Here is a 15,072-nt window from a genome sequence, read left to right on the forward strand (position 1 = left end):
GTATCGGGAAAGTAGCTCAGAGATGTAGGGAGCGGACAGGTTATGGATGGCCTTGTATGTATTTGTAAGTACCTTGAAGTGAATTTGTTGGGCAATGGGGAGCCAGTGAAGGGATTGGCAAAGGGGAGAGGCAGAGGAATAATAGTGTAAGAGGTGGATTAGTCGGGCAGCAGAGTTGAGGATAGATTGGAGGGGTGCGAGAGTGCTAGATGGAAGGCCACAGAGGAGAATGTTGCAGTAGTCTAGGCGGGAGATGATGAGGGCATGTACAAGTATTTTTGCAGATTCAAAGTTAAGGAAAGCGCGGATGCGGGAGATGTTTTTGAGTTGGAGGCGGCAGGTGGTGGAAAGGGCTTGGATGTGCGGTCGGAAGGAAAGGGCAGAATCCAAGGTCACTCCAAGGCAGCGGGCTTTGTTGACTGGGGAGAGTGTGCAACCATTGATCATGATAGATAGGTCTGTTGGGGGGGTTGAACAAGATGGGGGAAAGATTCCCTATCAGTATGTCTTTGGAGTGTGGGAGGAAACCCACAGAAATACAGGGAGTACATACAAACTCCATGCAGATGTTGTCCTTGGTCGGATGTGAACCTAGAACTCCAGCGCTGCAAGGCACCAGTGCTGACCACTGAGCTGCTCACTATAAGGGACCACATTCCCATCCCTGAGCTGAGGGGTCAGAACTTTGACCCCTGGGATCATGAATCTGTGGAATACTTTAAAGAGAAATGGGCAAAAGCAAAATTAGCAGATCATTCCACTACATTGCAGGACAGCTACGGGGGATCAGTTGACCCCCGCCTTTTTTCTTTTCACAGAAATGTTAGCTCTTCTGTGTTAGTTTAAGATCCTCTTTCTGATAAGAAACTGTCTCTCATCTTGGTCTTTGTGGTTTTCACTCAAATTATGTGACACCCACGGCTGCCGGATGTCTGACAATAAAAAAATTCTGCACTGATTCATATGAGCAAGGGGATTTGCTGCAAACCATTTTGCACCTCATCCCCGATACTCCCTGGGCCAGAGGACCCCAGGATATCGGATGCCTCAATGTCCCACCAGTCACTGTGACCCTGAAGGACCCCAAAGTCCTACCATACAAAGACTGGACCCAGTAGCCAGGGCAGACCCTTCCTGTGTCAGAGCTGTACATGCAGCCAGTGCCCTGCTGGCCACCACTTCTGATATGGTACTAGGACAACCCCTCACTATCCTAGCACCACATGACATTTCTGCCATTCTCCAACAAACACAACCTAGGCGTCTGACTAATCAATGTCACCTACGGTGGCAAGGTAGCCTGCTCCTACCTGTCACTATTCAAAGATGTCACATCCTCAATCCTGCTGCTGTTCTCCCTCTTCCAAGGGGGGAGTATACTGGAGAATCTGAAAACTTTATTGATCTACAGGCACACTTGGGCTGACACCTCTGAAGCCAGAGGAAAAGCCCTAGCTGATCAAGCAACAAAGCAAGCAGCAGTGAAAGAGGAAGAAGAACAGACCTCAAGTTTTGATGGCAACAGAGTCCACAACAGACCTAACACAGAAACCAAAAGAGGTCTCCTGAGACCTGCTAGTCCAGTTACAGAAACAGGCCACGCCACAAGAAAAATTAGATTGACTAAAGGAGTCAGCCCAAGAAGAGAAAGAATCTGGACTGTGGACCCAAGGAAAGAGAGTATCTCTGCCCAAAGCTCTCTATCCTCTTCAATAGCTCATGGGCCCACCCACCAATCTAAGACCATCATGAAAGAACTAATTGACAAAATATGGGTGGCCCCAGGGATAACCCCTGTCCTGGTGAGGCATACTCAGTCTTGCCTCGTCTGTGCGCAGTGCAACCCAGGAAGAACTGAGCCTACACCAACCAAATGTCTCCCCAAAGCCCAGTACCCGTTCCAATGGATTCAAATTGACCACATCCAGATGCCAATGTGCCAAGGGTTTTAATATGTGCTAGTAGTGGTAGACTTGTTCTCTGGGTGGCCAGAAGCCTACCCCGTCCGAAATCAGACAGCCACAACAACTGCTAAGAAACTAATGCAGGAAACTGTTTGTAGGTTCGGAGTACCTGAGGTCATTAAGAGTGATCAGGGCCCAGCATTCACTGCTAGCTTAACCCAAGAAGTCTGGAAGATTGTGGGGTCACACTTAGCCTATCACATGCCCTACAGACCCCAAAGCAGCGACAAAGTCAAACGACTGAACGGGGTACTGAAGTACAAGATGTTGAAAATGACTAGAGAGACAGGGCTCAGTTGGGTACAATGCCTGCCAATAGCACTATTTTCAGTTAGACACACCGCTAGGCCTCCACACAAACTGACTCCATATGAAATTTAGTTTGGGACAGGGCCTAGGATGGGGCAGTACTTCCCACAGCAATTGCAAATGCATTATGAAATATGTGATTCCCCTGAGTAAACAATTGTCTAACATATGTGCACAAGTTTTCTCTTCCATTCCAGATCCTGACTCCCTAGAGGGAAGCCACACTCTCAAACCTGGAGAGTGGGTGGTAGTAAAGAAACACGTCAGAAACACCCTCGAACCACGATACGATGGGCCGTACCAGGTGCTGCTGACTACCCCGACCTCTGTGAAACTCGAAGGGAGGCCCACCTGGATCCACGCCTCACATTGTAAAAAAGAGTAAAGACTTTCCCGACGACCCTGGAACAATAAGCCATCAGGGTCCATCTACTTATCATGACTTTGACTGTAGGCATATCAGCAATGTTCACGCCACTGGGTGATGAATGGGACAATTCACTGACACGGAACCATCAAATTCTAGTCCAGGGGTTGAATGAGACTGAAACTCAGATTGTTGGATCTGTACCTACAGTCCCGTGAGCTCAGCCAGTATGCCTTAGGTTGCAATTCCCTTGGAACTTTCTGGACTGATTGACCTGTCTAACTCTACTATATTTCTCACTACCATATACTGAGTTAAATCCAGAAAAGATAAAGGACAGGGAAGTGTCCTTACCTGTCGCAAGGTGGGCAGATGCTCCATGGCTTATGATAAACAGATCAGGACCATCAATAGATCATAGCTCTACCCCCTGGCAAGAGGGACACTGGGCTGATGCCACATGTTTTCCTAGCTGGACCTGCGGTTTGTTGTGATTTCTGCAGTTTCTGATCGCCGCGGTCCCTGACAGCGGAGATCAGAAACTTTTGTGTGGCGAAAATCTATATTTATCACCCCCCTGCACCTCTGAATGATTTTAGCCCGGTGGGAGGTGTAGGGCGGTGTTGCGGGTGGTGTGGGAGGCGGGCGGTGTGGCAGGCGGGATCGCGATCCGCCTCCCGCCGAATAATCGTTGGTGTACAGTGGTATACCAGGGTGTCAGCACATTGAATGGATGTCAACCGCTATATGGAAAGAGTTAACAGAAAGATGAGTCCCTCCCTCTCCCATCGGGGGGCTGCTGTTCCTTTGCAGCCCCCCGACAGGATGGGGTGACAGAGGGAGGGAGCCCCAGTCCTTACCCTTCCCCGTCTGGCCACAACTTTGCAGACGGGGAAGGTTCCCATGGCAACAGGACGCCTTCTCAGGCGTCCTGCTGTACAAAGTGTAAGTAAAATACAGTACAGTACAATATATATTGTACTGTACTGTATTATAGAGACATCAGACCCACTGGATCTTCAAGTACCAAGTGGGTCTGGGTAAAAAAAAAGTGAAAAAAAGTGAAAAAAAAGTAAAACACATTTATCACTGATTAAAAATGAAAAAAAAAATTCCCTACACATGTTTAGTATCGCCGTGTCCGTAACGACCTGATCTATAAAATGGTCATGTTACTTTCCCCGCACGGTGAACGCCATAAAAATAAAAAAAATAAAAACTATTAGAAAATTGAAATTTTGCCCACCTTACTTCCCAAAAAAGGTTATAAAAGTGATAAAAAAAGTCACATGTATGCCAAAACAGTGCCAATCAAACCGTAATCTCATCCCGCAAAAAATGAGACCCTACCCAAGATAATCGCCCCAAAACTGAAAAAACTATGGATATTAGACTATGGAAACACTAAAACATGATTTTTTTTTGTTTCAAAAATGAAATCATTGTGTAAAACTTACATAAATAAAAAAAGTATACATATTAGGTATTGCCGTGTCCGTATCGACCGTCTCTATAACAATATCACATGAGTTAACCACTCAGATGACCACCGTAAAAAAAAAAACGGTTTAAAAAATGCCATTTTTTGTCATCTTACGTCACAAAAAGTGCAATAGCAAGCGATCAAAAAGTCATATGCACCCCAAAATAGTGCCAATAAAACAGCCATCTCATCCCACAAAAAATGAGACCCTACTTAAGATAATTGCCAAAAAACTGAAAAAACTATGGCTCTTAGGCTATGGAGACACTAAAACTTTTTTTGTTTTAAAAATGAAATCATTGTGTAAAAAATAAAAAAATTGTATACATATTAGGTATCGCCGCATCCGTGACAACCTGCTCTATAAAATTACCACATGATCTAACCTTTCAGATGAATGTTGTAAATAACAAAAAAAACGGTGCCAAAAAAGCTTGCCGCACAAAAAGTGTAATATAGAGCAACCAAAAATCATATCTACCCTAAACTAGTACCAACAAAACTGCCACCCTATCCCGTAGTTTCTAAAATGGGGTCACTTTTTTGGAGTTTCTACTCTAGGGGTGCATCAGGGGGGCTTCAAATGGGACATGGTGTCAAAAAAACCAGTCCAGCAAAATCTGCCTTCCAAAAACCGTATGGCATTACTTTCCTTCTGCGCCCTGCCGTGTGCCCGTACAGCGGTTTACAACCACATATGAGGTGTTTCTGTAAACTACAGAATCAGGGCCATAAATATGAGTTTTGTTTGGCTGTTAACCCTTGCTTTGTTACTTGAAAAAAAAAATATTAAAATGGAAAATCTGCCAAAAAAGTGAAATTTTGAAATTGTATCTCTATTTTCTATTAAATCTTGTGCAACACCTAAAGGGTTTACAACGTTTGTAAAATCAGTTTTGAATACCTTGAGGTGTGTAGTTTCTTAGATGGGGTCACTTTTAGGGAGTTTCTACTCCAGGGGTGCATCAGGGGGCTTCAAATGGGACATGGTGTAAATAAACCAGCCCAGCAAAATCTGCCTTCCAAAAACCAAACGGCGCACCTTTCACTCTACGCCCCGTGTGTGGCCGTACAGTAGTTTACAGCCACTTATGGGGTGTTTCTGTAAACGGCAGAGTCAGGGCAATAAAGATACTGTCTTGTTTGGCTGTTAACCCTTGCTTTGTTAGTGGAAAAAATGGGTTAAAATGGAAAATTAGGCAAAAAAATGAAATTCTCAAATTTCATCCCCATTTGCCAATAACTCTTGTGCAAAACCTAAAGGGTTAACGAAGTTTGTAAAATCAGTTTTGAATACCTTGAGGGGTTTAGTTTATAGAATGGGGTCATTTTTGGGTGGTTTCTATTATGTAAGCCTCGCAAAGTGACTTCAGAGCTGTAGTGGTCCCTAAAAATTTGGTTTTTGTAAATTTCTGAAAAATTTCAATATTTGCTTCTAAAGTTCTAAACCTTGTAACATCCCCAAAAAATAAAACATCATTCCCAAAATAATTCAAACATGAAGTAGACATATGGGGAATGTAAAGTCATCACAATTTTTGGGGGTATTACTATGTATTACAGAGGTAGAGAAACTGAAACTTTGAAATTTGCAAATTTTTCAAAATTTTGGGTAAATTAGGCATTTTTTTATGCAAAAAATAATAATTTTTGACTTAATTTTACCAGTGTCATGAAGTACAATATGTGACGAAAAAACAATCTCAGAATGGCGTGGATAAGTCAAAGCGTTTTAAAGTTATCACCACTTAAAATGACACTAGTCAGTATTGCAAAAAATGGCCAAGTCCTTAAGGTGAAATAGGGCTGAGTCTTTAAGGGGTTAATTCTTTCCTTTAAACGGATCAGTCGTCCTGGTACCTTTGCAGAAAAACAGCCCCAAAGCATGATGCTTCCACCCCATTCTTCAAGGTAGGTATGGTGTTCTTTGGATGCAACTCAGCATTCTTTCTCCTCCAAACACCACAAGTTGAGTTTTTGCCAAAAAGTTCTACTTCAGTTTCATCTGACCATATGAAATTCTCCCAATCCTCTTCTGGATCATCCAAATGCTCTCTAGCAAACTTCAGACGGGCCCGGACATGTAATGGCTTAAGCAGGGGGACACGTCTGGCACTGTAGTTTTGAGTCCCCGGCGGAGTAATGTGTTACTGATGATAGCCTTTGTTACTTTGGTCCCAGCTCACTGCAGGTCATTCACTAGGTCCCCTCGTGTGGTTGTGGGATTTTTGCTCACCGTTCTTGTGATCATTTCAAACCCACAGGGTGAGATCTTGCGTGGCGCCCCAGATCAATCAAGATTATCAGTGGTCTTGTAGGTCTTCCATGTTCTAATAATTGCTGATTACAGTTAATTTCTTCACACCAAGCTGTTTGCCTATTGCAGATTCAGTCTTCCCAGCCTGGTGCAGGTCCACAATTTTGTTTCTGGTGTCCTTCGACAGCTCTTTGGTCTTGGCCATGGAATTTGGAGTGTGACTATTTGAGGTTGTGGACAGGTGTCTTTTATACTGATAAGTTCAAACAGGTGCCATTAATACAGGTAACAAGTGGAGGACAGAGGAGCCTCTTAAAAAAGAAGTTACATGAATGTGAGAGCCAGAAATCTTGCTTGTTTGTAGGTGACCAAAGAATTATTTTACCTAGGAATTTACCAATTAATCCATTAGAAATCCTACAATGTGATTTCCTGTATTCTTTCCCCCCATTCTCTCTCATAGTTGAAGTGTACCTATGATAAAAATTACAGGCCTCTCTCATATTTTCAAAGGGGTTGTCCGGGTTCAGAGCTGAAACAGAAAATACCCATAATTTCACCCCGGCAGCCCCCCTGATGTTATCATCAGAGCATGTCATACTCTGATGCGCTCCCTTGCCTTGCGCTGGATTGCACAATGCATGGGCTCTTTTATTTACAATAATACACTGCCTGGCGGAGGCTTCCACCCAGCAAAGTGTTCGGTGATGTCACCGGCTCTGATGGACAGGCTAAGGCAGTGCTAAAGCCCGCCCATCAGCGCCGATGATGTCACCGGGCTCACTGCTGTGCGTAAGCCTCCACCTGGCAGCCTGAAGAAAAGCCCGTTACGTCACCGGAACTCCAAAAAATGCCTTTGCCTTGCGCGATTTAGTGCAGGGCAAAGGAGAGCATCAGTATTAACTGCTCTGATGCTCAAGTCAGGGGGGCTGCCTGGATACAAATGGGGATATGTCAAGTTTTTATTTATTTTTGCCCCACTGTAAAAGAGTGTAAAATGTAAAAAAATAAAAAAAAACATACTTAACTTACCTGATGCATTTGCTTGCGATGGACGGGACAGCTGCCGCCATCTTGCTTGAAAGTCTGGCCCAAAATCTGGCACGGTGCGTAGTGATGTCATTAATCACCACGTATGGGATTTCAACCGAAGTATTAAAACAAGATGGAGGCAGCAGGCCCAACATGAGCAAAGAGATCCGGTAAGTCTAATAAAAAAATAATAATATTTTACACTATTTCAGGTTAAATCAATTCGCTACCACAAAGCATGAGGAATTTTGGCTTTGTGGCAAATCAAATTTATCCTGAAATTCGGCCTGAAGTCCATTACATGAACTTCGATTCGCTGAACACTAGTGACTATGATTCTTGGCACAGTGTTTTAACATTTGAGACCCCACTTTTAATTTTACCTAGTGCCACACTATGTCTAAAACCCGCCCTGATTGTGCCACTATACTCTACTTCTCTTGAACAGTCCATTGTGCTCAAAGCAAAGGAACAATTTTTGTACATTTTCTAAGGAATATCTGAATTAGAGATGAGCGGATTTTTCAAAATTCGATTCGCCGGTTCGCCAAATTTTTCGGTAAAATTTTTATTTTATCCGAATATATTTGTGACAAATTACATATTTCCTAGCTGCTGAGAGCCTTTATAGTGGTGCAGAACGCTGTGCCTTGTAGTAACACACATAGGGAGTCTGCTTTGGTAGTGAAATAATACTGTGAGTCCATATGACATACAGATGACGGGCGTCGCTCTTAAAATAACTGCACACTTCACTTATTAGGGCAGTCACGGGGCAAAAACTGACCAAATAACTCAAGTATGAACTCAGCCTTACAGGTTGATGTTAGCGTCAAGAAGAAATACACTCCTTTAACACCGCCGCCAGCTGATTCCACAGAGATGTCTACAGAACCTGTTCTTTTAAATGCGTATACAAGTATAGCCCCCCAGACAGAGTGGAGAGGAGTCAGCAGTAAGTTTGTGCTGACTTCACTGATTAATTTGCCCTTCCTCTGGTCCATCAGAACAATAACCCACAAAAAATGTATCCCGTCTGTGGAGCATACACCTTCACACGGTCAGAATTTGCTCAATAATCCATCAGTATTGCTAATGCCCAAAAAAAACAGGAGTGGATCTAAAACATAGGTGACATGTGAATGGAATATTTGCATGTCTTCTGTGTTTTGTACCCACTCCTGATTTTGGCTACCAAATCATAAGCCAATTCTGATGGGACCATACAGGCATTACAGCTGCTACACAGACAGGATCCATTATGCGTCTTATTTTTATTTCCTTCTAAAAGATCAGAAGAAAGGTCAAATAAATCATGATGTCAGCCAGGACAAAAGGCAAAATAGTGGCCCAGTCATGAAGTGGGGAGGGTGGGAACAGCATCGTCTGGAGGTGGAGGCAGCAGCAGCATCAGGAGGAGGCCACTGAGTGGCACAATGACCAAGTCTAGAGGTGGCATCAGTATGAGGAGGCCACCAAGTGGCCCAATGACGAGTCTGGAGTTGGCTGCAGTATGAGGAGGCCACGGAGCAGTACAATGACAGAGTCTGGAGTTGGCAGCAGTATGAGGAGTCCACCGAGTGGCAAAATGATAGAGTGTGGAGGTAGCGGCAGCAGCACCAGGAGGAGGCCACCGAGTAGCACAGTGAGCGAGTCTGGAGGTGGCAGCAGTATGAGGAGGCCACTGAGTGGCACAATGACCACCTCTGGAGGTGGCGGCAGCATCAGGAGGCCACAGAGAAGAACAACGACAAGAGATTGTAGAGATGGCAGCAGCATGAGGCCACAGAGTGGCATAAAGACAAAGTGTGCAGGTGTCAGCAGCATGAGGAGGCCAGAGTAGAATGACAACGAGAGATTGTGGAGGTGAGGGCAGCATGAGGAGGCACAGAGTGGCCCAATGACAGAGTGTGGAGGTGGCGGCAGCAGCATCAGGAGGAGACCACCAAGTGGCACAATGACACAGTCTGGAGTTGGCGGCAGCATGAGGAGACCATAGAGTGGCCCAATGACCAAGTCTGGAAGTGGCGACAGCAGCAGCATCAGGAGGATAACACAGAGTGGCAAGGTGACAGTGTGGAGATGGCAGTAGCAGCAGTAGCATCAGGATGCCACAGAGTGGCAAGGTGACAGTATAGAGATGGCAGTAGCAGCAGCATCAGGAGGATACCACAGAGTGGCAAAGTCACAAAGTGTGGAGATAAAGTGAAAAAGGGGAGAAAAAATGTATATAACCACAGGGGTGGCACCAATCTGATAGTCGTGAATGTAGATGGTTAGGGTATTTATAAGACGATCGAGATGGTAAGCATTGAAAAGCATGAAGCCTAGCTGTTGGGCCCCAGCTGCTTCTTTTATACCAGGCATCCTCAAACTGCGGCCCTCCAGCTGTTGTTAAACTACAACTCCCATAATGCCCTGTTGCAGGCTGATATCTGTAGGCTGTTCGAGCATGCTGGGAGTTGTAGTTTTGCAACAGCTGGAGGGCCGCACTTTGAGGATGCCTGTTTTATACCCACCTGTAGTGCCACGGCTATCAAAGTAAAAAGCATAAAATCATAAATTCATAACATCCATATAGAGAAGGATAGCAATAACAAAAGGAAATGTGACCCAGAAAAAGACTCACTTCACCAGGGAAGTGTTTTGTGTGATAAAGCTCAAGACATCCACAAAACCAACCCCCCTCGCCTGGATCGCTTGTAGAATGTTTGGAAGAAACGACAGTTCCACAATAGGTACTTCTTGTTAATTTCCTTTAATGGTAAAAACAGGTCTGGCTCAAAGCGTTTCGGGGTCACATTAGTCCCCCTTTATCAGGAGCAGTCATAAAACAATCATAAATGGATGACAAAGAACACAGAGTATATATAGAGGTATAAAAGTACCGCCAAATAGGTGACATTTGGTGTCATTTCCGGTTCCGGTTGTCCAGGAAGTGGTGCTTTCCAGTGTGGAACTGCACTTGCCTATTAGTATATTTAGGCAAATATTTTCACAAATAAAGACAATGATATTCATAATACAATGGGGTATGAGGCAACCTATTTTGCCTATGTAGGGGGAGAGAAGAAAGGTGACGTGCCTGGTGTGGAGAAAATTGGAAAAGAGATCGTTCCCCGGAGTCGGCGGGACTGGAAGTGATGTAACTTCCGGTCCTGACCCGATGGAACGCATTGGTGGAATGCATAGTGGCCAGTGTGCAAGCGTGTGGAGATGGTAGTAGTAAGCAGCAGCATCAGGATACCACATATGGTGATGCTGCATATGTTAACGCAGGGCTGTGGGGACAAATTTGGCACCCTGGCCATGCTTCACCTTCTGCCCACATATTCTACATATGGCCATGTTAACCTTTTCCGGCGGCTTAACGAAAAACTGCCACGCTGCCGAGTATGTGATTTTCCCCCCAACAGTCCGCACTGACTGACTGCTACAGCTGCTTCCATGAACCCTTGTACCACTACATCCCAGGTAGGTAGGGTGCTGCGAAGCAGGAGGTGTACCCTTGGCACGTTTGGCTCCTAAGCTCCCACTGCTGCCACCCTGCTGACTCCCAAGCCATGCTTTCAACACATATAACCATCAACATGAACTGAAAATATATTTTTCCTTTTTGCACTGAAATAGGCCACTAAAGTATTTTACCACAAATAAATGCAACAGTGAAATGTGTATATTTTTTTCCTTTTTGTACTCAAATAGGCCACTAAATGCTTTCAACACATAACCGCCGAAGTGAACTGAGAATGTATTTTTCTTTTTGTACTGAAATAGGCCACTAAATGCTTTCAACACATATAACCGTCGACGTGAACTAAGAATATATTTTTTTTTGTTCTGAAAAAAGCCGCCAAGCGCTTTCAAGACATATATATAACCGCCGACTTGAACTGAGAATATATTTTTCTTTTTGTACTGAAATAGGCCACTAAATGCTGTCAACACATATAACTTCCGACGTGAACTGAGAATATATTTTCCCTTTTGTACTGAAATAGGCCACTAAAAGTTTTCAACACAATTGCCAACATGAACTGAGAATACATTTTTCTTTTTCTACTGAAATAGGCCACTAAATGCTTTCAACAAATATGCTGTCAACACATATAACCTCCAACGTGAACTGAGAATACATTATTCTTTTTGTATTGAAATACAAAATAGCACATATAACCGCCAACGTGAACTGAGAATATATTTTTCTGTTTTTACTGAAATAGGCCACTAAACGCTTTTAGCACATATAGCTGCCGACGTGAACTGAGAATTTTTTTTCTTCTTTTTGTACTGCAATAGGCCTCTAAATTCTTTCAACACATAACCGCCGACGTAAACTGAGAATATATTTTTCTTTTTGTGCCGAAATAGGCCATTAAACGCTTTCAACACAAATAACTGCCGAAGTGAACTGAGAATATATTTTTGTTTTGGTACTGAAATACAAAACAACACATATACCCTCCAACTTGAACTGACAATTTATTTTTATTTTTGCACTGAAATAGACCACTAAACGCTTTCAACACATATAACCGTCGAAGAGATCATAGAATATATTTTTATTTCTGTACTGAAATAGGCCACTAAACGCTTTCAACACATATTACTTCAGAAGTGAACTGGGAATATATTTTTCTTTTTGTACTGAAATAGGCCAGTAAATGCTTTTAGCAGAAATAAATGCACCAGTGAAATGCATATATATTTCTTTCTGTACTGAAATAGGTTACTAAATGCTTTCAGCACATACAGTATAACTGCAGAAGTAAACTGAGAATATATTTTTCTTTTTGTACTAAAATAGACCACTAAACGCATTTAGCAGAAACAAATGCACCAGTGAAATGCGTATATTTCTTTCCTTTTAGTACTGAAATAGGACACTGTACGCTTTCACCACATATAACTGCAGAAGTGAAGTGCGTATATATTTTTTGTTTTGTACTGAAATAGGCCACTAAAGTATTGAACCACAAATAAATGCAACAGTGAAGTGTGTATTTTTTTCCTTTTTGTACTGAAATAGGACACTGAACGCTTTCACCACATATCACTGCAGAAGTGTAATGCGTATATATTTTTCCTTTTTGTACTGAAATAGGCCAATAAACTCTTTCACCACAAATAACTGCAGAAGTGGAATGAGTAGATATATATTTTTTTCTTTTTCCACAGATATAAGCCACTAAAGGCTTTTCAACACAGCACATGCACCCCAATAACAAGAAAAAATTGCTGGAATGCCAGAGCTGTATAATGGCTATTTGGATCTCCCTACACTTCCCTACACTTTTTTTTCACAATAAGGTTTTTCTAGCACTGTCTCTAGTGACTTTAGATGTCTCTCCCTGCACTAAGATGCTGTGAAATGATTCCTTCCTATCCTTTCCATGCATTTTGAATAATGTTTCCCTGCACTTGCAAATGGCTTTTTTTTTTTCACAATGAGGTTTTCAGTATAACTCTCCCTCGCACCTACAACATTTGTCCCTGTACTCAGAATACTTGAAAATGTCTGAATCCAAGATGGCTGCAGGCTTTTATCGGGCTGTGACATCACAGGGCTGGCTGGCTGCTGATTGGCTGCATGCATGGCATTATGGGTCAGCCAGCCTCCCCAGAGTTCCTTGACCCATGTCCTCACACATGTAGCAGCCATTGTAGCCACCATTTTAGGAAAAATTACGATACATTACCACAAAGCGCAAGGAAATTCGCATACGTTGGAAATTGTATTTTTTCTGAAATTCGGATCGAATTCCACTTCGTCAGCTTAGAGTCGCTTATCTCTAATCTGAATCACAATGCATTTTTATAAATTAACCCACATATTATCATGTTACTATTTATAATATCTTTACTACATAAACCAAAGTTCAGTAACTTACCAACATTGCAGAGATTGATCATGAAAACACACAACAGAATCAGGTGAATTTTCAATCGATTTTGACCTTCACGCTTTTTGACTATGGTATTGAAGGAGTCTTTGATATAAGTCAGAACTGATTTCTTTGCAGGTATATTTATTTCTTCACTTTCATCTCCACCATGATGTTCTTCATAAAGTCTGCTAAATCTATTTAACGGTTTTGATTCTTGCAGCCAAATCAAGATGTATAAAGCTCCAAGCAAATTGCAGCCACAGTACACTCCAAATAAAACGGGAAATGTACTATGTTCAAGAAGCAGTCCACTGAGCAGAAAGCCAAATGTTCCTCCAAGAAATATCATAGATTCAGCAATGCCTATACGAAAAGTGCGGTTCACACTTTCTGTTACATCAGCTAAGTAGCTGAATACACTTAAAAACATGGAAACATGGCCTCCTGAGATACCAATCAACACAGCAGCAGCAAATGCCCAGTACACAGTCATGCTTTTAATATAGTATATGGCAATGTAGAGTCCCCCACTTGCAACAGCGAAGACACAAGGCAGCATCATTCCTACTCTGCGGCTACCCATGTCTGACCATGCTCCAAGAAAGAGAGCTGGTAAGATGGACAACAGACTCATAATGGCAATTTGAATTAACATTATGTATGATCCTCTGCTTTGAACAGCTTTGAATTCTTCTTTATTTTCCTGAATATTTCCACATATTGAGTGATTGTAAGATTCCTGGCAAACCTGAAAAATAAACATAACTGAAAATAAGAAATCACAGGGATATTTTTATGTGGATGAAATATTTTAAAAACTTGTATTGAGAACACAAGAACACATATGTACATAGGACAACATCTTAACATGGAAAATGGAGTATGATCTTCATGCAGTACTGTACAGAGCGGGAGATACTATGCAGATTGATGCATCTTTTTTGTGTAAAAGATTCAGTGTAACATGCAAATGATTCATTTAAATCTCTGGGATCAAGACAAAAATAGGGTAATGTAGAGAATTTGCATAAAATAATAGAAGATGTGCAGCAAGCTCAGGAGGAGCTGGCGTGGAGGATGGGAGTGGTAGGGCTGTTAAAGCCAATTACAGTGGCTTTCCTCACACCGTAATTTCCTAGAGTCATGCAGTGAGAGGAGATCACACCCTTTCTTCCCCTGGGGCATACCTTGATGTTGGGACTCTTTCCTGATGGTAGTCAGGGGTGCCCTTGATGTTAAGTGTTTGTATGAGTGCAAGGCACGGCAGGGTGTGTAGAGTGCAATGGCCAGCATATGGTTCAAGAGTCAGTAACCAAGCCAAATTTAGCAGAATAAACTTTTCTCTTTACTGAAGTAGATCAGATGAGAGCAAGTCACAGACCCAACTGTACACTGTGCAATTATTCCCAGATTACCATGTATGGATTAGGAAAGATGGGAGTTATGAGCCTGACATAACATTACATTAAAGGACATAAACAAAATAACAATTTGCAGATACCACCTTGCTCTGGGGTACTTCAGATTCAATACTTACCTGTTAAGTACCCTGTATTTCCAGTGCCATTGCTCATGAGTTTCCTTTCTAGTGTTTCTTAGGGCCCCAACATGCATGAATTTTGTCTGCCATTTTTTACAACTTAACAAAATGCCAAAGATACCACTTGCGTTTGTCTTTTATGTTTTTAGTAGTGAAGTACTGAAAGACAGCATGAAATGTGTGAATTCAGTATTATCGTGCTGCAATATATCAGGTTGACACATGTGACTGT

General features: G+C 42.6%; 1 protein-coding gene across 1 annotated transcript in view; it reads right to left on the reverse strand.

Annotated features, from left to right (window-relative positions):
- The window catches only part of LOC122935456 (proton-coupled folate transporter-like), a 668,060-nt gene that overhangs the window by 499,929 nt on the left and 153,059 nt on the right, over positions 1–15,072 (reverse strand). Inside the window, exon 2 of the mRNA XM_044291222.1 lies at positions 13,304–14,048. Within this exon, the coding sequence (XP_044147157.1) occupies positions 13,304–14,048 (745 nt within the window). The remainder of the gene's footprint in view (positions 1–13,303; positions 14,049–15,072) is intronic.

The sequence above is a fragment of the Bufo gargarizans genome, chromosome 4, assembly GCF_014858855.1.
Source record: "Bufo gargarizans isolate SCDJY-AF-19 chromosome 4, ASM1485885v1, whole genome shotgun sequence".
Classification (NCBI taxonomy): domain Eukaryota; kingdom Metazoa; phylum Chordata; class Amphibia; order Anura; family Bufonidae; genus Bufo; species Bufo gargarizans.